Genomic DNA, 25,800 nt, shown 5'->3' with positions numbered 1-25,800 from the left:
TTAAACTGCATAAACACATTGCATTACACCAAACACAAAATAATGTTATTTTTAGCGACATCATATGACCCCTTCAATAGTTAATATATAGTACTACTATAATAAATTGTTAACATATATAAAATTATTTTAAATGTATATATATATATATATATATATATATATATATATATATATATATATATATATATATATATATATATATATATATATATATATATATATATTTATATCTCGCTGTTGAGATAGAGGTCTTTTTTGTGTCATAATTATTTTTAATTATTATTTTTTAATAGTTTAATGTTTTATTTATTTTAAGGTGTGGTTTCCAAGTGAGTTTTTTTCCCTTCAGATTTTACAAAATTGTAGTGCTGATGTTTTTTGCTAGAAATGTACAAAATCACAGGAATCACATATTTTAAACCATGTTTGAAGTCAGGTTGCAAAACAGCTCTGAAAACCTCTTAATGATCAAAGTTTTATAAAGTTATGAAAACACCTCAGAAATGTTTCAGGCCCTACTTCAGCCTATTCATTGAACACGGCAGTCGAATTTGCCCAATATTTGCTACAAGAAAAAGATACCTAATAATGGTAAGATGATACACCTCGCAATGGCTTCATTTTGAAATTTGGTTCCAGAGTGCTTTACAGTGCCAAGACCCGTTTGCCCCTCAAAGGACAGTCCACCATTACACCTATCCCTAACACAAGAGAGGCACGATATCACGACCCTCTTCCCAATCACGATTTTCTTCAGGTCATCAGAGCTTCAGAGTCCAGCGGTCCTTAGCCCTGTCAACCTCTCGTCTGCTCTTTTTCCTCCTGTGAGCAAATTGACTTTGATCTCAGGCCCTCCCCTTTGTTCAGCAAGGCTTGGTTGATTACAGTGCTTCATCGCCAGCGCTGCCTGGCCTCCGAGACAAGCATCTGTAAGCGCTAACAAAAACATAATTGCTAAAAGCCTCCAACTGCCAATTTCAGCTGGAGAGCCACTGCTGTTACATTGGCATGCTTGCCAGAAAACATTGAATTAGCCATTCTGGGTCTTGTGTATTCACACTCATCTACACACATACACATACTTTTAGTATTCTTCTTGCACGTTCACGCTCGCTGTGCTGTCACGTATGCTTTGGTCCTGGGTGACATTCATGCTTGTCTAATGGGAATGGGTAATACTGATCAATGCATGAATGCTTTAGGTAGACTTCCTCTTTGTAAAGGATCCCTGAGTCTTATTTATGCTCTTTCTCTCTCCATCTCCCCAAAGAATTATTATTATTTTTTTTTTTTTTTTATGGATCACAGGCGTGCCGTCTATGTGAATCCACATGGGACGGAACTGATATTCTGCAACGCAGCACTTTTTGCCTGCATCTTGCTTCTGGTGCTCTTCCTCTAGAGCCGCAACATCAAATGTTGACATCAATAATAGCATTACTGGTTTCAGAACAGATTGGAAATACATTTGCAATGGAAGGCAGGCATTTGCCTGGTAAAAAGACCAGCATAAACCAGGTTTAAGATGGGGACTCCCTGTCTGACCAAGATGTCTTGAAATGCCCAAACCCCTCAAAAACCAGCAAACCACACCTACGCTAGGAGACACTAAACTCTTAAAAAAATAAAAGTTCTTTTTTGGCCTTGATGGGTACATAAAGAACATTTAACATCCATTGAACCACAAAAGGTTCTATAGTGGAAAAAAGGTGTTTAGATTATTAAAATGGTTCTCTTAATAACTGCTCACTGAAAGGTGCTTTGGGAATCCCAAATAGTTATGGCTTTGTTGCAAAAACCCTCTTTTGGGACCTCTATTTTGGTTCACCCAAAAATGAAAATTCTGTCATTAATTGCTCACCCTTGTGTCGTTCCAAACCCTTAAGACCTCTGTTCTTCTTCAGAAAACTAATGAAGATATTTTTGATGAGTCCAAGAGTTTTCTAATCCCTTCATAGACCGCAAAGAAACTATTAAGGTGTAGGCACAGAAACGTCGGAAGGACATTGTTAAAATAGTCAATGCGACATCAGTGGTTCAACCCTTCCACAATGTATGCCTTTGCATTCCTCTGCAAATCGTTGACTAAGTCATTATTTTTGTTTTCTTTGAACACAGAAAGTATTCTCTTAGGTTCATGTCACGTGGACTGTTTTAAACAGTGTCATTACTGCCTTTTTGTGCCTTTACCATGGCAGTTCTCTTGCTGTCTATGGAGGCTCAGAAAGCCCTCGGATGAACAAAGGTCATACGGGATTGGAACGAAATGAAGATGAGTAATCAATGGCAGAATATATATATATATATATATATATATATATATATATATATATATATATATATATATATATATATATATATATATATATATATATATATATATATATATAATATTTTATGAACTATCCCTTTATGCATGTAGGCTGGTTTAAGTGGTTATTTCAGCAAGGAAATTGTCACAATATGCCTTTGATGCCTTCCATCTGTCAGCTTTTCTGCTAATGATAATGATACATCATGCAAATTGTCCACTAGTCAAAGGCTGTTCTTTGAATAAACAGCAGTCAAACAGTGTAAAAGTTGAAGCTGAACATTGTGTTATAGCCCTTGATTGTGTGCAACATGACATTGCACTTTATAGAGTTCAGTGCAATATGGCATACTAGTGTAAAGCTCTAATTGTATGACATTAGCCTGCTAGATGCTAATGATGACACTGTATTTGAGCTGAAGAAGTGAAAAGTAGTTTTAAATTGTACAAGTGCACAAAATAAATGTAGTTTAGTGAAACTGTACTCAGATTTAACATTAGCTGCCATTTTAATCAAAAAGGCAAACCTCAGGTTGCAAAGTGAATATTTAGCTTTCTTGCTAATAGTAGTGCTTATGTGGATCAGCATTATGTTCTATTTATTAGTGTTATTCTGTGCTCTGCTGTACACACAAAATTTATGTTAAATCATTGATAGATTTGTGTAATTATTTGCCTTCATGTTATACCAGATAGTTCTTCATTTTATTACATAGTTTAAACTAAATGTTAAATATGTTAGCATTACAAACTACTGTTTGTCTCTTATCTATATTTCAGTTGTAGCTACAAGTTAAAAGATGTTCAGTCATGTTTTATTTCATTCAGTGATCCAGCCTACTTGTTTAGTCCAACCAAGGCTCATTAGAAAAAAATGTGCCTGTGGCGACACTTATACAAAACTATATAAAGATGATTCTTGTACACTTTGTCACTTTCAAGGTGAAATGTCCAGTGAGCGCATTAGGTTCTATCCAAAACTAATGTACATCATTAGCTGTACATTTCACGAGAGTGTGAGGAAGAACAAACATAACATAAAAACTAGTGCTGACAAATGAATCGTGATTAATATCACCCAAAATAAAAGTTTTTGTATAAAAAAAATATATGTGTGTATACTGTGTATATTTATTATGTGGATAAATACAAACATATGCATGTATATATTTAAGAAAATATTATGTTTATATACTGAATATATTTATATATAATATAACATATAAGAATATAAATGTAAATACATGTAAATATTTGCAAAATATATACTGTATGTGTATTTATATATACCCAATAAATATACACAGTAAACATACATATATTATGTAAACAAAAATTATTTTGGATGGGATTAATCGTTTGACAGCACTAATAAAATCACATCTTTCACAGGACTAGTACTTAAGTGCTTGTTATCGCGAGTGCAGTGCTGGGTAACACTTTATTTTAAGGTATCCTTGTTACATGTTACATGCACTTACTATTATAATAGCACTCTTAATTATGCATAATTACTTGCAAGTAAACCTAACCCAAACCACATAGTAAATGCATGTAATTAATTAATATTACTCAATACTTAAATATATAATTACACTGTAACAAGGACATATTAATATAAAGTGTAACCCAGTGCTGTACCGGGTGAGCTGCCGAGCAAGTTTACTTCAGATAACTTATATGGATTGTGATGCTAACATCAAAATGTTTTAGTTTACAGATCGTGCACTGTGGTAAAAGTTTTTGTATTGTACATGGAATACTGTAAGTCTTTATAGATCATTTGCCACAGTAATCGTAATGTGTGAAAAGGAATAAATATTTTAGTCGTTTTACAGCCACTTGTGAGTTAAGTGTATAGGTACATTTTGACAGTTTTGCAGAAATATAGCTAGAGGTACATTTCTTAGGTGTAAGATTTACTGCGTAACCAGTGTTTATTATCAGCATGTTTGAATTGCAAATGAACAAAATTGGCTGTGCTTAATTCATAATTGCAAGGTGTTTCCTGCACTTTAAGGAGCACTTGCATGCTTTAATTTTTATATAAATCCTGACAGTAAGCAACTTATATGAAGCCCCCATTCATTCTCTCTGAGAAAAAAAGAAGGCATCAGATCATTTTGTTTTTCTCACTCTCTTCCCGATAACATCTCCGAAATATCCATAACAAAGGAAGTTTGTTCTGTCAGTGAGATAATTCAATGCAAATAGAAGTATGGGGGAGTAAGGTCGGGAGGGGTATCTGTCGTCATCCTCAGCAGGAACAATACGCCAAGCAACACTTCTTTTTAATCATCGCTATCAAAGCCAGCAAGCTGGCAGTAAAAGCCAAGTGTGCTCCAGCTCCGGGGAAGAGTGAGAGAGCGTTTGAGGATAACACGAAGACCCTCCGCTAACCCACGGGGATAGGAGGTGATTATTCAAGCAGCCAATTAGAAGCCTGTCTGCATGTTTGTTGCAACTCACAACTGTTTAAACCCCTGAGAGGCCAAGGTAAACAGAGATAGAGAGAGAGAGATAGAGATAGAGATAGATAGATAGAGAGAGAGAGAGAGAGAGAGAGAGAGAGAGAGAGAGAGAGAGAGAGAGCAGGGGTGGAGAGACTGGGGACTCCAGCTTCTCCATCTTTTCCTTCCTTGTGCCACAGGAATACAGTTGTTTACTTACACTTTGAGGGTGAAACTGTATATTTGCATGCCAATTAAATGGCAAAAGGCACTGCTATTTTTTACATGTCACATAACTAAAACAGTTTATATTTTGCTTTCTGTAGATTTGTAGACACATATGGTACAATATGTAGCAGTGGTTCCTAACTGGTTTTACTTCAGCACCTTTATTATGGTGATCCAACAGTACCAAAAGTAAGCAGAAATTTCCTGAAGGTCAAATATTGATAATAATAAAAATAATCATTTGTTTTGTTTGTATTATTATTATTATTAAAAATAATAAATGTTAATTGTTGTCGTTGCGAAAATATATAATAATAAAAAAATATTTTTATAATTTTGTTAAATAATATTTAACTACATTGCCTGCTGCATAATATAGTTTTATTAAAAAAGAATTTACTTTTTAAAAAACTACGTCTTATTTTAAATAAGTATTGATTTAACTATGGCTGATTGTATGAATAATAGCTGGTCATTTTCCATGCTTAACCATTTGAGAATCACATCTTTTTTTTAACATCATTTATATATATATATATATTTATATATATACATAAAATTGACTCTTAAATTTTTCTCTTTATCTTAATAAATGTCCCTGATCTATTTTTTTATACTATTTATATTAATAAATGTTCCTGATCTTACTATGCACAACTCCTCATTTTTAATTAATTGCAGTAACTTAAATGCAATCTTTTACAGACTTTCTTTTGTGATGGCCTTTCTTGTACTTGTTAGCAAAGGAAAGTAAAATGAACCAGTTTTATCCTACATTATTTTCCACTTAATATTGTTTCACTTGGAAAAAGGACACTTTATGGAAGTTAAATTGTTTTATTTTGTCTTTAAATAATTATTCGGTTTAACTTTAGCTCTATCAAAATCATCTGTGACATGCTGTCAGTTAGCACAGATAATTTCAGCATTAATGCACTCATAATGGGAATCAGTGAGGCAGTCCACATGTTCATCGAGCTCAGCAACTTCAATTTTCAAGGCATCTTTCCATTTTGGGGGGGTGGGGGATGTATAACCTAAAACTAAAAACAGATTTCCAGTTTTCACTAAAAGTGTCTTCATTATTCTTTTATGCTCTCTGTCAAAGATATTTCTTATTCCGGTCATGAGTCTAGGCAATTACTTTTTTCAACATTTAATTTAGTCAGCATAGCACAGACAGAGTGAAATTGTGTGAGTGCACGTTTTGTGTTGTTTGAAACATTTTTTGATGGAATACATTATTAATATTTTGAAATGGATAAATAATTCTGCCTGGAATTGTTGATGTGGTGGCTCATCGGTTTTGGCGTGTGTGTTTATATGGGACAAATGTGTGTCATTGTCTCGGTGGAGCTCAAAGCAATCAGTGCTGTTGACTTGCAGTGCAGCTCTGCATTCTGACGAGCTCTCTAGAAAGTGGACAACCAGTTCACATCCAGTGGACACATGAAGATCATAGCTTGTTTTGGGTAAATGATAAAAGAAAGTAACTTTAAGAGCATCATATTCAAGCATTTTGGTGGATAGATGGATCCATATGTTTATTTGAGCCCTCAGTTGATACTTTGTCCATCACCATCCTGTAAAGAAAGAAAAGAGTATAGTTTACTGTAATGTGACTTATTTATCTTCTTCTCATACAGTACTTTTTTTTTTGTCTCCAGTATCTCTTTGGGTTCCTTAACCACACTCTTCACCAGATATAAGATCAAATTGGACTCGGATGAAATCCAGTATGGAGGTCATGGCAGACTGGACCACAACACAGATTTCCTCACTGAACCAATGGAATTCAACAATCTTCCCAACTCTATGTTGGTAAGCAAACTATTCTATTTGTTACCATAAACATATACTAACATACAACATTCATATGTCAACAGAGTCTCTGATTGTGGTGGAAAATATGCGAGAATATATAGAGCACATTGAAAACAATACCACTTAAATTTCTCAATACCAATTTTAATAACACAGCAAAAACTAGTATAGTATTAAACTCACACTTTATATTAATATAAATATGTACAAATTAAGTTAAAGTAATGGAACGTAGCCTTTAGCATTGCCCAAGTAATTAAAAACGATTAAACAAATTCTCATTTAATTACTCAAGTAGACGTTCAGTAATCAAATAAAGATTCAAGAATCACATTACAAGAACTGGCTCCAATTAAAACAACAGAACAAAGATGCAAATGAAGTAAACAGTGGTGTTCAGGTATTTAGCAGCAGTACTGTATCAGGTGTTCAAGTAAAAATTCACAGAAATTAAATGTAAAAGAACCCTACCTAAGTAATTGACGTAGTCTGCACTACATGATTCTTAGATAATTTAACATTTACAGTTACTTTTATTCATTTAGCAGATGCTTTTATCCAAAGCGACTTACAATTGGTGAATAAATCAAGCGATTCAGCTTAAAAAGGCAAATAGACACCGGAAGTGCCCATCATACCAGGTTTCAAGCATTGTACAAATAAGTAAAAGCTAGACATAAAGATGAATGAAAAGAGAAAAAACAATTATATATATCGAGCATCCCGTTAGTTCAGTCAGGTCACGTTAGTCACGCTTGCATCAGCTGACAGTCAGCTGTTCCTGACGTGTACCAATCCAGTCTTGACACCTATCACCTGCGGCCTATTTAAATTCCCATTCTCCAGCGTCTCTTCCATCGCATTGCTGCTTGCAATTAACTCCCTCCTCCAACCCCAACTCCACCAACTGAACCAGTAATCCAATCTAACTTTGTTTTTTCTTTACAGTCTCTTCATTGGAAGCAGTCGCTTACATTTTGTTTACAACTCACATAATTGTGAATTGTAATTATATATATATATGCTTATGGTTCTGTTCTGTACCCCAGGGTGGTTTGTCTTGCTGCTCTCTCTTACATGTGTAAGAAATTTACACCAATGGTTCTTAACTAGAAGCCAGTCTCCCACTAGAGGCCCTCAACAAAGCCCTTAAGATGACTTTAAATTATTTAAAATAAGCCAAAACAACAAAAGATCAAGTTAATTAATATTATAAATCAACCCACAACATCAACCACAATCCACCAGCATATGAAGTGAAGTGACATACAGCCAAATATGGTGACCCATACTCAGGATTCATGCTCTGCATTTAATCCATCTTAAGTCCACACACACACACACACACCGTGAACACACACCCAGAGCAGTGGGCAGCCATTTATGGCGCAGCTGCCCGGGGAGCAGTTGGGGGTTCGGTGCCTTGCTCAAGGGCACCTAAGTCGTGGTATTGCCTGCCCGAGACTAGAACCCACAACCTAAGGGTTAGGAGTCATACTCTCTAACCACTAGGCCACGACATCCCCCATATCTGTTTTGTTTTATATCTGTTTTGGATTGTTTCCATTTGTAAACAGTGCATATTTCTCTCCTGATTCAGACACGATTACTTTTCTAGAGAAAGCAATATTATAGATAGAGGACTCATATAGCTGAAAGCAATAGTTTAAAACGTTTTAATGATGGATTTGTGTCTTACAAACATTGGAGCTTTTCACTTCACAAGGCATTTATTGATAGACTGGAGATGTGTGGATTACTTGTGCATTGGGATGTTTTTATCAGCTGTTTGGACTCTCATTCTGACAGCACCCATTCACTAATTGAAGATTCATTGAAGTAATGCAACATTTCTCCCAATCTGTTCCGATGAAGAAATAAACTCATATACATCTTAGATGGTCTGAGGAGTAATACATTTAATCAAATTTAAATTTGGGGGGTGAATTGTTCCTTTAAGTGTAATTTGTAAACCTAGAAATCTTTGTGCCACAGTGTCTCCTGATCATTTTTTTTCTCTCATTTGTTTTGTTTTAGTTTCCTTCATTAGCATACAAAATGCCTTCTGTGTTTGAAAACTGAAAGAGCTTTCATTGAAGCTCAAGGCAAGACTTTGTGATTGAACTGGAGCAATGTACAACATTTTTAAAACCATGCATTACTCAAGTAATGCATTGTGACCGGTGGGACGAACAGGTGTAGTTCATCTCCAATCACTCCCCCGGCCTCGCTCCCATGTCCCTCGGCCCCGCCCCACTCGTCACATGCATGTACACATTTGAAACCATGCAGTCGCTATATTATGTTCCTTTGGGCTACTTTTATGCATTGGGCTTTAGGAGTCATTAGGAGTCAAGTGCAACACTATCTATAGTAGTCATAGTTCCATTAATCTAGCAAGTCACGTGTCTCCATCAGATAAGTTCTTCTATCGCTTGGGTTCCAGCTGTCATATTGTATATTCTCTTTCCAAAGGCTTTATTGAAATTAAATGCATAGCGTGAAATTTAAACTCCCCATTTCAGGCCGTAGCTCGTGATGCAAGTCTTCATCCTCCCTCGCTTCCGAACACTCCCCTTTTTTCTCATATTTTCTTTGTCATCCCCGTCATCTCCTTACCTAAGGCCTGCTGACGATTTAATAAGATCCATAAAAATTCAAAAACAAACTTTCCGTTTTGCTGACTTGTCCTGTTGTCAACATAATTTAGTAATTGTTAAGCAGAGCGTGTGGACCAATCTTGAGCTTGTAGGTAAAAGGTATATATATATATATATATATAATATATATATATATATAGCTAGGTGCCAGAGAAACATTTCTAATTTTCATTTAGTGAAACCAATGAAATGCTCCTGCACAAGCCACATGTGAGTCTTAAATTACTTATGCTCGCAGTCATCATGTTCTAACTGATACAGTAGCACGTGCTCCGATACTGTAACAGGCATCTATTAAAGCTGCATTATTTATGAACTGTATTATTTTCATACGATTACACTTGCAGAACTTACTCTGGAAGGCTTCAGAGGTTTAAGAGAGGTCAAGGCCTTTGACAGAAAATAGCAGCGAAACTGAGCTAAATGCATAATTCAGAAAAATTGACTTTGTTAGGGTTTAATTTTTTTTATGCATTGATATTCATAATGTCATGGATACAGTAAGTGCTGGAGATTCACTTATTAGTGCTGCTTACTTCATGCAGAAAATATAGTTGTGTTAAAGTACTGTCCTGAGATTTAGTCTTCTCACCTCATATGAATATGATTGCTAACTATTAGACAGGTTTATGTTGTGGTTCTGAAGTTGAATTGACATGACCCGCACTCTGTGAAATTGATAGTGATATGTAAGTCTGAATTTATATCGATCCATTTAATGCACATCCAAATCTCTCCAAAGAATCAGCATTTTATGGTCTTAAACAGCAAGAATGGCCTCATTTTATGATGTCAGAGATAAAAGCATTTTAATTGTCATAGTTTGTTGTTTATATGTTATATGCTTCCTTTGGATAAATTCATTTAGGACATCTGACAACCTAATAATTTTGTGAAGTCGAATAGAAAATAAAATAGAAATAGAAAAATAGAAAGTGCTAGAGTTAGAAGGTCAAATAAAGACCCTCTAATAATATTTATTAAAATTATTAATAATTTTTTTATTATTATTATTATTATTATTATTATTATTATTATTGTTGTATTTATATTTATATTTATTATCAACATTAAAAAATACTTTCCAGTGTTGTACCAAAAGATATTAAAAAATAAAATATAATAAAATTAAAAATGTCCCAAGAAACACGTACATAAACGTTAAGAAACATAAATGTTGTGCTTGCAACAAACTGAAATTTGTTTTAACTTTGAAGTACTAAAACTAAACCTTTAAATAAATAAATAAATAAGCAAGCGAATAAATAAATAAAATCTCAAAAGCCCATAACAAAATTGCTATAATGTAAACTAAAATTAAAATGAAATTTTATTCAAAATATTGCTAAATATTATAATAGTATGTAAATAATAAAATGTCACTAATGCTTAAGACGTAGTGCTTTTAAAGTGTCTGAAATAATTTATAGAGAGAGTTGTCATGTTTAATCCCCATCTTAAATTCAACCTCTCTGCAAACACAGGTGCTTCAGTTATCAAAGCAGCATTTGGACAATTTCACTGCCTTCTATATATATATATATATATATATATATATATATATATATATATATAAAATGCATTTTAGTTTCATTCAGTTGTACACAGTAGCTATTTCTGAACACACCACTGTGTCTTGGGTCTTATGGATCCTAATGATACAGGGCTTCTGATTATTAATGGCTCAGAGTTGTTCGATTTTTAAAGTACATAGTTTGTAGCACATCCCTATAGCTTATATTTTTAAGTGTATTTCCACCCTGTAAAGTACATCGGGTTCTGCGCAAGCCTTTCTGCTCCCAGTGCAAAACCTCCTCTTTTATCTCCTCTGGAAGCCCCAGCTGCATTCAGACAGCCTTCATCAATTAAACCCACAAAATTACGCATTCTCTTTTTTCTTTCTTTGCAGCACTTTATTAATTCAGAAAGCACTATATCGCTTCCCACCCACTTTCTGCCAAACGCAAAGTTTATTTTAACAAGTGTGCGACCAGTAGCATTCCCAGCAGGGAATAAAGCAAGTCTTGCACAGACAACAGAGCGATATTTGGCGTCGATTTCTCTCTGATATTTGTCTTTTCCGCAGCTCAGAGCTGACACACCTGCATAAGATAGAAATTAATCATCTTGATCGTTGGCAGGTGCCATGGTAAGGTCCCTTTCTGCTTAATTTTTCTCCATGATTTATTTAAGGCCGCAGCTTCTAAGTCGGTGGGAGTGTGCGTAAACTTTTCCTTCCTCTTCCCAGTTTCTTCTCTTTAATGGGTACATCAGCTCACCACCTCCGTTTCCATGAGTGACAATAAACTCTCATTTGCCGTCTGAAGGCGTTGCGCAGGCTGACACGCGGTGCACTCTTAAAGTGACGCATTCGGCAGAATCAGGTATGCGGAGTCAGACTGCGGAGGCGCAGAGCGAGGGAAAAATTCTAGCCTTTCACTTTGCAATGATGAACAAATATGAATTTCTTGCCCCCGGCATCAATTTGGTATGAGCGTCGTCTGCGCTTTTACGTCGGTTTCTTAACGTTTTGCATATGAAATGGTTTGTTTGAATTCCAATGATATTCATGAGGCGCTAATTACGAAATGCCTGTGAATCACCCCCTTTTGAGGTTTTCTGGAGCTAACAAGACTGCTTGGCTTTTCTCCGTCAGAAACATGAAATTCAGTAAATTAGAATATGAATAATGTCCGGCAGTGAACTTTCTAGTTGTTCAACACATCTCTGAGCGTGTAATAGATTGTATAATTTGCAGTTCTGTATTATTTATTATCTTTTAAATGAACCCTAAAAAGATTTTCGCTCTTAGAATTTGTCTTTGAAGAAAACTCCCACGATTTCCAGACAGATTTTAGTTTTTAGTGTTTAGGAGAATCATTTGGAAATAAGATTTCAGTAGTGAACTACATGTTACACTTTCTAAAGGAAATGTGAGTGATGGTCTAAGTCAAAAAAGCCCAAAGCTAAATCTGTAAATACCGCTTGTGGTCCTATTTAAGGGTACAGCATGCCTATGAGATTTTATTAAATTTCTTATAGAGAGAAGTTATGTAGAATATCCCAGCTGTTCTTTTCCATACAATGAAACTTGGTGGGAAAATGGGGCTGTCAAACTCCAAAAGGGATTAAAACTTTATAAATATGACTTGTGTGCTAATATTCTAGATTTTTGAAAACTTTGTAAAAGGAACAGACTGACTTTAAGTCAGTCTTTTAAAATCTTGCAAATGTGGTGGCCATTCACTTTCATTGCATGGAATTGAGCAATTTTAGCAATTCAGCTATGAATGTCTGTCTTTGTGTTTAAAGAAAGTAAGTCAAACGAGTGAAGAAAGTCAAACGAGTCAGACAGAATTGAGTTTTTGGTTGAACTATTACTTTAAGAACAGTCTTTGTGTCGAGGCCTGTTCACACTGAGACATTTATTTGGTGCAAAAAAGAAGAAAAATCAGCATAAACAACAGAATTTATATAGAGATGTTGCACTCTGAAGAAAACTGGCCAGCGTTGACTTTTTCTAAGCAGATTTTTGTAAAGAAAATAATAAAAAATAATAAAAAAAGGTATAGTATTTATTATATGGTAATTATGAAATGTATTGATTATTATATAAAATTATTAATTATTCAAAATTTATTTTAAATATTTTATATAAAAAAGTTATAATATTTAATATATTTAAGTTTAATATATATAATTAAAAAATTTATATATATATATATATATATATATATAAACACATTTTTACTTAAAAAATATTTTAAATATGTTTTTAATTGATTATTTATATTATTATATATTTTATTATATAATTCAAAATTGTTAGTGCTGTGCGGTAGCTCAAAATGATAGGAATATTAAATGTTAATTTACAATGCAGATACAGGAATATAATTTAATGTTTATTTACATGCAATACAATGCAGATATTTGAGTGACTTCACATACACTCTAAAAAAATTTTTTTGGGTTATTTCAACCCAACTTTGGGTCAAATTTGGACATACCCAACTTTTGGGTTAAACATTTTATGTAAACCTGTAACCCAACGATTGGTTTAGTCCATATTTGACCCAAAGTTTATGAGTGTATATTCTGTCCGTTTCCTCTGTTTATGCTAAAGAAACAATCTTTGAGTTCAGCATCACCTGCATGGCAATCATTTACCAGCATCTCACACCAAATACTTTTTATTTTCATTTAAAAAAGACACAGTTCACTGCCTTCCAAAACATCCCCCTATAGTTACCTTTTTTATCTCAAATTGATGGATTTAATTTCATACTGCTGGATTTATAAGTGTTTCATGTAACCATTTTACTTTTTGCCCTCAATCTCTGTGTCCACGCTCCATAAATCAGTATCCAGCTGAAGTTTCTTGCTCTGCTTCATTCAAGAAGCACTTGAAAAGCAGCGACGAGATAAGAGACAGCTGTGTGTGAGAGTTTAGTTTGCGAGCGTATCCGCCAGGGACCCGTGAACATGGATTTGAGGGGAGAAAGAGGCAGTGGATTGTTTTGGAGTGTTCTTGTTTTAAGGTTACACAACGTGCCCGTCTTCAGAAGGTCATCATGAGACTCCGACATCTCCCCGAGGCGCGTGAACCGAGCTTGTTTTGCGCATGATGTCGACTGATCCGGCTCGCCAGAACGTCAGCCCGCTGGAGCGTCGTGCCCAAAGGCTCTTCTGATTCTCCCTTGAAAGTCTGGACCTCACAAACCCGCAGCAGGAAAGCGATTCACGACTGCACTAGATCCTGTTCAAGGCAGAACTTCACTTTCTCGCACATCTTCAATTTGTTTATGCATCAAACGGCGCCCCCCTACCTTTCGTTCACTTTCCAAATTCTCTTTCATGCTGATCACAAAGAGAAGTTCTAATGATTTGCTGTCCTTGAAGCAGAAAGCGGCTCGGCAAAATCAGAACAAAAAACCACATGTTTCGCCAAGGCCTTCAGACACCTGCTGTACGGCTCCTGCCAGCTCTTACAACAAGCCTTGAAATGCTGTAATTTGTAATTTGATAATTTTAATATTTTACAGTCAGTTTGGAATAAAGTAGCACCAAATTGAGATTTGAGACTTAAATGTAAAAAATATCAATTTAAGAGGCATCAGAGAGTAACCACAGATGTAGAGAGTGTTTGTGTGTGCGTGTGTGTGTGTGTGTGTGTGTGTATATATATATATATATATATATATATATATATATATATATATATATATATATATATATATATATATATATATATATACTATTTTATTATTTCATACATTATCCCTTTTAATTTTTCTATTTTAAGTTTTAATTTTAGTTTTTTACTATGTGGGTTTTTTTTTTTACTGTATTTTGCTTTAAAAAAAAAATTTACAATAAGGTTACATTGGTTTGCTATATTTTATGCATTGACTAACATTAACAATAAATAATACATTTTTCACAGTATTTATTAATCTTAGTTAACATTATAGTCAATAAATAAATACAACTGTGCATTGCTAGTCCAGCTCAGGTCCATTAAATAACAGTAATGGATACAACTTTTGATTTTAATAATGTATGAAACATTAACTAAGATTAATAAATGCTTTAGAACTGTTTGTATTGTTAGTTTGTTAATTAATGATGACAAATGGAACCTTATTGAAAAGTGCTGCCTAAAATACATCAACATAATTTAAATAATACATATCCTTACTTAAAAATATTCATGACCTAATCAATTAATGAGGCTTTTTCTTCATTAAGCAGCTGTGCATTTGTGTCTCTATGTCTTCAAAAAAATATTCAAAATAATCATAAAACAGAGTATGCTTGAAGTGCTTGTATGTATCAAATTGAATTTGGAATATAATTCGGAATAAATGAATAGTTAAGCATCATGTCACTGACGAAACACTATGCACCCTGGTTTTAATCCAAGTGCAATTAATACTAATTGTATCTTAATTAAGTCAGAGTCCAAACCTTTGATCCTTCTCGGCTGCACGTTTAATCAAACACATCTATATTCAAAAGCCAGAATCTAATTTGAAATGATCACATTTTATTAATGAGCATCATGTTGCATTGGTTGCAGTAATCAGCATGTGTGTGGCGTGCTGTAATAATGGCATTAGAGACCTCTGCTGTTCTTTGTTAGCCGATTAATCCGCTGTTTGTCACCATTGTTTTATGCGGCTCGGGAAAGTAAATGCTGTTGACACAAGGTGGTAGTTTTTGTCTCGGCAGGTGTGATGATTCACTCCAGCTCTGTCTCTCGGCAGCGGTGCGCTGCGGTTCTGTCTCTCCCCGCCGAGTGAGTTTAATTAGTCACCGATGTTGTTGTCAGTGTTGCGGCAGTCGAGTCGTTGACTCCCGTGGCTCTGCAGTGGCGGAGGAAACATGTTCTGAGGTGTTCTCATTGGGCGAGGGAGGAGATATTGAGATGTGAGTCCTGAGGGATGCTTCCTTACAGAGGAGCGACGCTAAATGAGCTGCAGACATGGGTCAGGGATCCACGACTGCAGTGTGAACACACATATCCTGCATCCCTGAAGAGGTTTAGTGCAGGAGAAACATGTTTCTGTGAAACAGAATGGACGGGGTTGGAAAGGTTAGATCATGTGTTGGGCCCATGCTTATTTTTGTATCTATTGCTACTGACCATTTAATTGTATTAATTTTATTAAAATGCAATGAGTCAGAAACAATGAAAACGCTAACTTTTTTTCTTGAGGTGTTTGCGAGGTGGCTTCATGTGCGCACGAAGTGCAAATGATAAACTTTTGCGACGATACAACACTGACCTGATTAGGCAAGTGACAGTTCTGTCAGCTGAGTGAAAGTCTTGTATCATAGCGTGCATCGGCTCTCTTAGTGCAGACGAGAAGACGCTGTACAGCTGAACCTCACGCTGTGTTCAAACCACTGACTTAATCAGATATACTGTGTGAATGTTTTTTAGCTCATCTAACCTGCATTGTATATCGAATAAATGTTTGCGGGAATTTTCAGAACGTGCGCAACCTTCGGGAATGACTAAAACCAAAATGCGCAATCGTAAATCATTTTAATATACAGCTCAGTTGTAGCGATGGACTATTTTTATCTTTGGCGATATTTAAAATAGTGTTTTATATTTCTCATTTTGTTCTTTCTGCTTTGATATTTTTTATTTATTATATGTATTGTTTCATTTTGATTGAATTCATTATCATGAAATTGCACATTGTGTCTCAATGCACTATTATTATTTAATTATTTACAGCCATTCTGCACATATCTGTGGATCCATGAATATGAAAAATAATAACTGTGGTCTAACTTTCACCTGAAACTTTTTTCATTTTTTTTTTCACATTCCACAGTACTTGAGACATTTACTCTTTTTCATGTAATGCATTGTTTCTGAATGTGCTACACTGCCTCAAACAAATGGCGGAGTCCCTTTGATCTCTTTCTGTCTCTGGCTGTTCCACTCTCTCAGGTTTACATTCCCTGCAGAACCGCTATTGTTCTGGCCAACGAGGAAATCGATTACTGCTACTGAAACACAATCAGCGATTCACCGCAAGATGGAAACCCAGCACACTTCTGTGACTCATCCTAACTCCATCCACAGCGCGTTTGCCATCATCCTTTAGAAAGCCCACATTTTCCAGAGAATTGAGTACAAGATGTTATGAATACCTTCTATCCCATTCTTGTTCAAGTCATTTTTTCTGTCATTGTTCACAGATTATTGATTATCAAGAATTAGTTTCTCAATAACCCACTTTCTAACTGAGCTAAAGTTTAATTGTCAAACCCTGTTATGTTAAAGTTCAAACAAAACTTCATTCATATGGTTAGATCATCGCCAGACCTTAATTACTACTGAAATTGCTATTTAACAAGTGAATAATGTTATCACTTGGATTGTGGTCAGTATTATAAACGATATTAGTCAGCACTGTATTTATAATACTGTAATTGTGAAAAGTAAATATAATTACTTACATAATTACATAAGTTTGATTTGTCTGCTATTTAATTTGACACAAGCACTTTTTGACATTCTGTGTAAGTGATGTTCTGTATAAATATGTATGTGCACCAAGTATTCGTCCAAGTTAAAATAATAATAATAATTTGTTTGAGAATGACATATTGATTACAAGTCAGTTCAGTGCTGAGCTCTTGAATTATATAGTTTTTTAATACACGTCATTTAAATCAAAGTTATATTTTTTCTGACAGGCTGTTTTTTTTTTCAGTGCCTTTAAAACTTTTCAGTCATAACCAGGTTTTGATGAATATTACTTTGACTAAATTAGGTTTTTTGTATTCATTCATAATATATAATCTGAGATAATATAGCTTGTGCTAATAATAAATATTAATTGCTTTTCAGACAGTCGTGTAGCTCAATGTAAACATCTTTTATAATACATTTGATTTATTTTATTTCTTTCTTCAACAGCTTTTTGTAACCCTGCTTGAGATCCGGAAGTAAGAAAATTAATATTATAATCTTAAAGATGCTCTCATAGATGTACAGTAATGGGTAGCATAATCTGTCATACTGAGAAACTGATATTGTTTATTTTTGTTATTATGCAAATGAGAAGGTTTTATTCATGAAAACAAAACAAAAATGCATAGCAAAAAAAAAATCCAATTCAAAAGCTTGGAAGGTCTTTGTGATGGTCAACAAATATTTGTGTGCAAAGTTAAACACTGTGCCATTTGTGGGTGAAAGCCATACTATACTGAAATAAAGCACTGCTGAAAGAAAGACTGTTCTTGTTCTTTGCTCTTCTGCAACCGAACAGTTTTCAAAGTAAAACTGCATTCATTTTTTATTTTTATTTTTACCATGGAAGCAAGCTGAACAATTAACCACCCTTATGACATAATCGAGTCCCGTTACCATATACTAGTCTAGTATAGTTTAATAGTTTGTACAATTATTGTTGATTTAGTTACAGCTATTTTGTTCTTGCTTTGATCAACTGGGATGTGTCTCTTGAAGCTGGTTGGTTTGGCTTAAAATTATTAACTTGTTTGGTATTTGTAATGGTATTTACTTAATGACATTATTTTTCATATATACGTGGTGGTGTATGAATATGTGCTATCTCATAGATTTTATTTGAACTGCTTACACACCAGTGACAGTGTTGTTTCGGGATGGACCTTCAAAATCATCACAACTCATTAAATAATTGCATTTTCTTGTGAGACTGAGCTGAACAAACATAATACTCCACAGGTGCCTTGCAGCGATATGATGAGGTGTATCTCAGGTGCATCTAGATTTCGCTGTATTGACCAATCAGACACCAGGACCGGAAATGTCTCTTATATTATGAGATGTATGCAACTCATAGTGCTTCTAATGTAGATATTTTCCTGTTAGTCAGGATGTATGTGCTCTCATGGCCATTGATCGCAGGCAAATTTGCACTGAGAGCTTGTCGAGTTTAATGCAGTGCTTGTATATAGAGATGTTTATAAAGGCTTTGTCAGTGACAGTGACATCTTTATCACTGAGATTAACAGATCAAGTCTCTAAAGTGCTCGAAAACAGACAACAAACCACATCCTCGTGCATTGATATTCTTATTCAAGGTTCTTGATAGCTAACTCCATTAAAGTGTTATGTAACTCACCAGAGCATGTTTATTTGGAATAATATTCCTTGTGGTAATCTATAGAAACCTGTTTCTACGTCTGAGTGAAAAATAAAAGAATTGTGAGAAAAGGTTAGAAAAAAAAATAAACTTGCAGTTGGAAGAAATAGTCGCAAATTACAATTTATAAAAACGACTTTACAAGATATGCTCACATTGTGAGATATAAATTCATAATTATGAGAAATAAAAAGTTGCAGTTGAGAAGTACTGTATAAATAATTAATTGTGAGATATAAAATATGCAGCTATGAGAAACGGTCACAATTGTGGAATATAAAGTCAAACAAAGATAATTTCCACAAGAAACAAACTATAACAATTTAGCAATAACATTTTGCAAAATATAGTCACAGTTGTGAAATATAAAGTCACTGAGCGAAAGATTCAACTGTGAGATAAAATGAGAAACAGTCGCACCGGAAGACATAAAGTCATACTGAGCGATAAAAAGTCTCAACTGTGAGATAACAACAAATCTTGGGAACAAAGCTGCAATTGCAAAATACAGTCACATAATGAGATACACTGTAGAATCAGTAAGATATAAAACTTTTAAATTGCAAGAAACAAAACTGCAATGTGAAATAGAAAAAGCTTACAATGAGATAAAATCACAAATATGAGAAACAAAGGCACAACAGCAAAACAGTCACATTTAGAGATATAAAGCCACACTGAGAGATCAACACTCAATTATAAGAAACAAAGTCACAAAATGAGATATAAAAAGGCAAATATGAGAAAAAGTAACAATTGCAAAGTATTGCAACATAAGGTCACATTGAGAGATAAAGTCGAAATGTAAAATACAAAAACATGCAGAGAACAAGGAACAAGTCAACTACAAGAAACAACTTGCAGTAGAGAAGGGAATGGGTTCCCAATACCAGCAGTAAAGCCGTTTGATCACTTTCCGTTAGAAAGGGTCTTATATTAACTGCTCAACCATATGGTCAGTTTTATATTTTGTTGGCTGAGCACTAGAAACATTCTTATTCCAAACCCATCAGTTCAACGCAAGTACTGAACACCTCATTTACCTTTATGTTACACCAAAAGGGCTTAAAATCATTGGCTGTAATGCTAAAAGCTTTGAGAGCGCCACTTTGCATAAATATCTGCCTCTTCCACAAGAACCATTGTGAATTTGAAGGAGGACGTTGAGCTTAATCGTACCTTTCATCCTGACCAATAGCGTTTTGATTAGAGTTCTTGAATTGAATGTGTTAATCTAAACGGGGGGAGTCAACAGGAGCACTGGGACTGCTTTGTTTCGCCCGTCTTTTTAGCTAATCAAGTCTGCTGTTCGTCATTAATCACCTCTGTGACTGTGTGGAAATCAAGAGCGACTGAAGAAAGCTGTGACCTCAGACTCCCCCACAAGGTCATGGATATGTGGACAATGGCTTCTTTTTATGCTTATTATTCTTCCCTCTCTTTTTGCTCTCCTTCATCTGTTCCTCTGTCTCCACTTACTGATGCACCATGTAAATCATCCTCTTTCATTGACACTTTGTGATGTATGTTTGGCCTTTAATGTAGTACTAAAGAATGTGTGCTGCATCTATCTTGTGTTTCCCTCATGGGTCAGATAAACTTGCATTATCTCACTGATGAGCCAGCAAATAGCAGTACTAATGCAATTTCACTAGGGGTTTGTCAGAGCTCCTGTTGGTTGCAAAGGGATCAAGTGTTGTTCATATGTCGCAGGCCATTCTTAAATGTTCCATGAGGGACACTGGCTGTGGTTTGTCCTCATACTCATGAAAGACAACAGTGAATAATACACAGTTCTGCCACTGCTCACTGGCGTTATACTCAGAGTTTGTGAAGTAATGCTTCCATCTAGTGGGATGAGGATCTCAACGCCCTAGGTCTACTGTTATTAGAGGATATTTTATAGAGTCTTGATCCCACTTTTAAAAATGTATTTAAGACAGACATTTTATATAAAGTAGGTCCAAAATCTTAATATAATGATGTATATTTTGAATGTATATTGTTTAGGTGGAATTACTAGTTTATGCTGTTTATTTAACAAGTTTGTGATTTTAACCAGGTAACTTACTGTAAGAACATATTTTAAGGCATACTGATTTTCCCTGTATGTATGAATAAATAAAGATTAAATACAGACTAGGATTTATACATTTTGAAATGCATGTTAAATGTGGATTAGTTTAAAGTACTAAACTTAAAGTAAGATTTATATACTCTTACTGTATATGTAGTGTATTATTAACTATTTGCAGTTATTTGATTAGATTTTCTATGTGAGTATTGGGACAGGCCCAGTGTTAACAATGTAGCTTGAAGAAAGAGTTGCTGAAAAATCCCCACCACTAATGTATGCTATTTCAGCTCTGTAGCTCAGCTCTGTTTTAAGATGTTCTGTTTTTTCTTTTCTTTTGTTTTCTTTTTTTAAAGTTGTTTATTTCTCTGTACACTCGCTAGAATCTCTCTCAGAACAGACTTCTGGGAAAGTCCACAGTTGATTTCCACAAACAAATTGGCAAGAAAAATTGAGCAGCAAGATGTTTGCTGCAGTGAAAAATGTATACAGCTCTAGCTGACGTACTTTGTTGCAAGTGTATTTCATGCCTTCACTTTTTACTTTCAAATCAAGCTAATTTCTGTTGGACAACACATTCAATTAATCTGAACCCTTTGTGGAATCTGGATGGAAATATCTTTTCACTAGGATAAATAAATAAATAATACAGTATATTGAACAGCCAAAATACTAATTATGTATCTAGTTGCTACAAGCGCAATGGACGAGAAAGTTGCATGTTTTTTTGAGTATCATATTCGATACATTAGATTTTTATGTCTCATATAGTGTATATGATTTAGAAAAATATGAAGCTCATACTCGGAGTTAAAGAAAATGCCCAAACATGATAGTCTATTTGAAGCAATTTCTGATATTCATATGGCCATAAAGATGAAATTCTTCTGGTAGCTTGTAATGTAAATGAATGAGATCTTTATAACAGTATAACAGGCAAATGCATATAAATATCAGTTGTCTCTCTATATCTCCAATATGTTTTAATAAGTTGATATTTGAATGTTAAATTTTATGATCAAACTGTTGTCTTTATTAACCTATGCAAGCAAAACATAATGTAATGTAGCTAATGCAATGCAACCATGATTGAGAGATAAACAAATAAACGTGACTTAAATGCTAATCACACGCGATGCATTTAAAAAATATAAATGATTTATTTAAAAAGAATTATATGGATAATCAAAAATCTTTTACTTCAGTCTAGTAAATGATTAATCTTGAATGCTGTAAATATATGTTTAATTTATTAAAATAAGTAAAGATTTCTCAGCAAAAGGACATTAAACAAAACCTCAACACAACCTCCTGTAAAACCGTTTTTTTTCTTCAGTACATTTTTGATCTAGTTGATAATATAGAGGCCTTTGGGTATAAGCAACTGGTATGGCGTTATATTTTAGTCAAAAGTTATGAGCGTGTAAGACATGCTCACGAGCACATTATGTTATTTCACACGCGCAAAAATGAACCTTCAGCTGGCATGATAAAAGTACTTGCGCACAAATTCAACAACCGAGAGGTGTACAGGTAGCTGCGAGCGAGCGCCTGGCATACTCTCATAGGTTAACTCTGCTTGTACAGTGGAATCCTGCTCGCGCGCAGCGGGCTTCTGCTCGCGAAGTGCTGTTTTGCTCGCGCAGCGGGCTTCTGCTCACTCAGCTGATTTCTGCTCCCTCGAGTCTACATGAATTTTGACAATTTGGGGGCGGAAACCAAGGAGGGCACTGACCCTCTTATGATCGGTCACTTTCATCCTTGTACCTTGATTGACAGCTCTCATTACAGGAAGCACGGAGTTGGGTTAAGTTACCACCGAGGAAGAGTGGGAATGTTAGAATGAGTTTTCTGCACGTATAAAATGCTGCGCAGATCATAGTTAAATCAATTACCATCGATGTATATATTTGCGAACGATGAAGCCTACGTTTTGTTAAGTAAGTTAACATTAACGTTACATAGAGCAACAAGTAACGTAACTGGTTAGCCTATTCGTTCTGAACATAGACATACCTAGACGCCTCATTGGCCGCTCGACCGCACGTCAACGTCGCCGCCATATTGGAGCGGGCAACTTTTTTTTTTTTTTTTTTTGATTTACAAGTTTTATTAACATTTTGTCAAAGTACAATTTTAAGACGTATACAAAATTGAATCAATATACAAGCTTCATAAATCTAATCTTAACAAGGTGAACAAAATAAGAGACAGGAAAAGATCCGAAATAAAATAGAAAAGAAGGAGAAAAAAAAAAAAAAAGCATAATTGAAAAAGACTTTAGGGGGTCTGCATTAAAGTTAAAATAATGAAATAATTTGATTGTTTTGTTTAATTTGTTGTTCTTTTTTTAATTTTTAATGCTGTTCCAATATTTTTTAAGATCTCTAATTCTGAAATTGTAAAAGGAGGGTTTGCTTCTTTGCCAAATCATTTTGTGCAGATAATATTTAGCTAAAATATTAATTAAGTTAATTACATATTTTTCATTGGCTGATAAATTTGGCTCAGTGACTATAAAAAGTATTTCAAATTTACTTAGAGAAATATACTTTTTTATTTTTGGGAAATAAATCTTTGTAAATGGGACCAAAAGGAAGCTACAACGGGACAATCAACAAAAACATGCTCAATGGTTTCTCCTTCACAGCCACAGAATGTACAAAAGTTACACACAGTTGGAAAAAAAGTACAGATGTTTGCTTTTGAAGGGTAATATCTGTGAACAATTTTGAATAAAACTTCTTTGATTTTATTTACAATAATATACTGGTGAGGTAGCAGGAAAATCATGTTCCATAATTTCTTGTCCAGAAAAGTCCATCGGTGTTTACATATAGGAGTACTGGCAGGATCAAGTATGTTTCTAATAAAAGTATTGTTACATCTCTTATCTGTGAGTGGAATGCCAGAAATAGTAGGAGAACTGACTGTTACAGATAGAGAAGTATCTGTCTGTATGCTCTGCGCTAAAGAAACAAGACTAACAGGAATAGACTCAATCACCATTTTCAATTCTTCTTGAGATGTATCAATACCATATTTTTCCATGAAGTGCTCACAAGAATAAAATTATTTTTTTTTTGTATTTAGCAGATTGTTTACCATATACAGATTACTTATAAACCAATTATTCAGAAAGAGTGTTTTGTTTTTGTGTAGTATATATGCATTGTTCCAAAGAATACAGTTGTGAGGGGAGAAATTGTGTTTAAAGATAAGATTCCAACATAACAAGGTTTGTTTATGAAAATTGCTTAATTTCACTGGGAGTTTTCCTACCAAAAAAGGACATATCAATTGAAAGTTAAGACCACCAATAGTTTCAAATAAGCTATTTGGAATAATATTCCACATACTGTTTGGACACTTGAGGAATCTTTTAATCCAGTTGATTTTTATAATTTGGTTAAATGAAGTAAATGTCAGTACATTCAAACCACCTTCAGCCAGAGGGTTTGAAAGAACAGACCTTTTAACCTTGTCAGGCTTATTCTTCCATATAAATTTGAAGAGAATTTTATCTAATTGGGAACAAGTGGATTTTGGAACATCTAGAGATGAGAAATTATAAGCTGCTCTTGACATCCCTTCTGCCTTACTTAACAGAACTCTGCCATATATGGATAGATTTCTGGCAGACCAACAATTAAATTTGGTTTTGATGGTCTGAGTCACCAGGAGCATATTTAGGTCCAGAGTTTCTCTAGGATTTCTCGATATTTTAATACCAAGATAAGTTATAGTGTTTTTGAGCGGGATATTACATATTTCAGATTGGCTGCTGTTTTTTAGAGGCAGAATTTCACATTTTTTAACGTTTAGTTTTAATCCTAAAACTTTTGAGAACTTAGATATTGTAGATAAAGCTAGGGGTACTTGTTCGATATTTTGCAAAAATAAAGTAGTATCGTCTGCAAGTTGTGAGATTTTGATTTCTTTGTCAAGTACTCCAATTCCCTTAAAATGAGTTTGTAATATCAAGTAATTCAATATTTGGGCAACAAGCAAGAAGATATAAGGGAAGGCTGGGCATCCTTGGCGTACCCCTTTTTCTACATTAAATCTCTGAGATGTTCCATACATGAGTTTAACTGAGCTATTGTTATTTTTATAAAGTGTTTTCATTGCAATGAAGAAATTTCCAAAATTTAAGAAAGATAAGGTGTCTAATATGAATTTATGAGTAATTGTGTCGAATGCCTTCTGAAAATCAAGAAAAAGAATAATTGGGTCTCCAGAGAGCAGGTGACTGTAATTTACCAAGTCCAAAACGAATCTAATATTATTAGAGATGTGACGTCCAGGCATGAAGCCACTATGAGATTTGTGTATAATGTCGTTTATTCCATATTTTAATCGTTTGGCTAGTACCGATGGCAAGATTTTGTAATCATTGTTTAACAATGTAATACGACGCCAATTATCAATCAATAGACTGTCTTTATTAGGTTTTGGGACTAACGTTATTAGGCCTTGCTTCATTGAGTGGGGTAATTCTTCATCACTCAAGGCTTCATTATATACTGCCAAAAGAAATTTGGATGTTTCTTCAAAAAATGCTTGGTAAAATTCACCTGTAAGGCCATCA

At 34.4% G+C, this 25,800-nt stretch overlaps 1 protein-coding gene across 1 annotated transcript in view; it reads left to right on the top strand.

The window, feature by feature from the left end:
- LOC132108177 (1,4-alpha-glucan-branching enzyme-like) overlaps nucleotides 1-17,623 on the top strand; it is a 187,314-nt gene extending 169,691 nt beyond the window's left edge. Inside the window, exons 15-16 of the mRNA XM_059514781.1 lie at nucleotides 6,696-6,813; nucleotides 16,948-17,623. Of these exons, the coding sequence (XP_059370764.1) occupies nucleotides 6,696-6,813; nucleotides 16,948-17,010 (181 nt within the window). The 3' untranslated portion in view covers nucleotides 17,011-17,623. The remainder of the gene's footprint in view (nucleotides 1-6,695; nucleotides 6,814-16,947) is intronic.
- Nucleotides 17,624-25,800: the final 8,177 nt, after the last annotated feature.

Source organism: Carassius carassius, chromosome 28 (genome assembly GCF_963082965.1).
Source record: "Carassius carassius chromosome 28, fCarCar2.1, whole genome shotgun sequence".
Lineage (NCBI taxonomy): Eukaryota > Metazoa > Chordata > Actinopteri > Cypriniformes > Cyprinidae > Carassius > Carassius carassius.
Note: the sequence above shows the minus strand (reverse complement) of the source record. Positions and strands in the feature narration are given on the sequence as shown.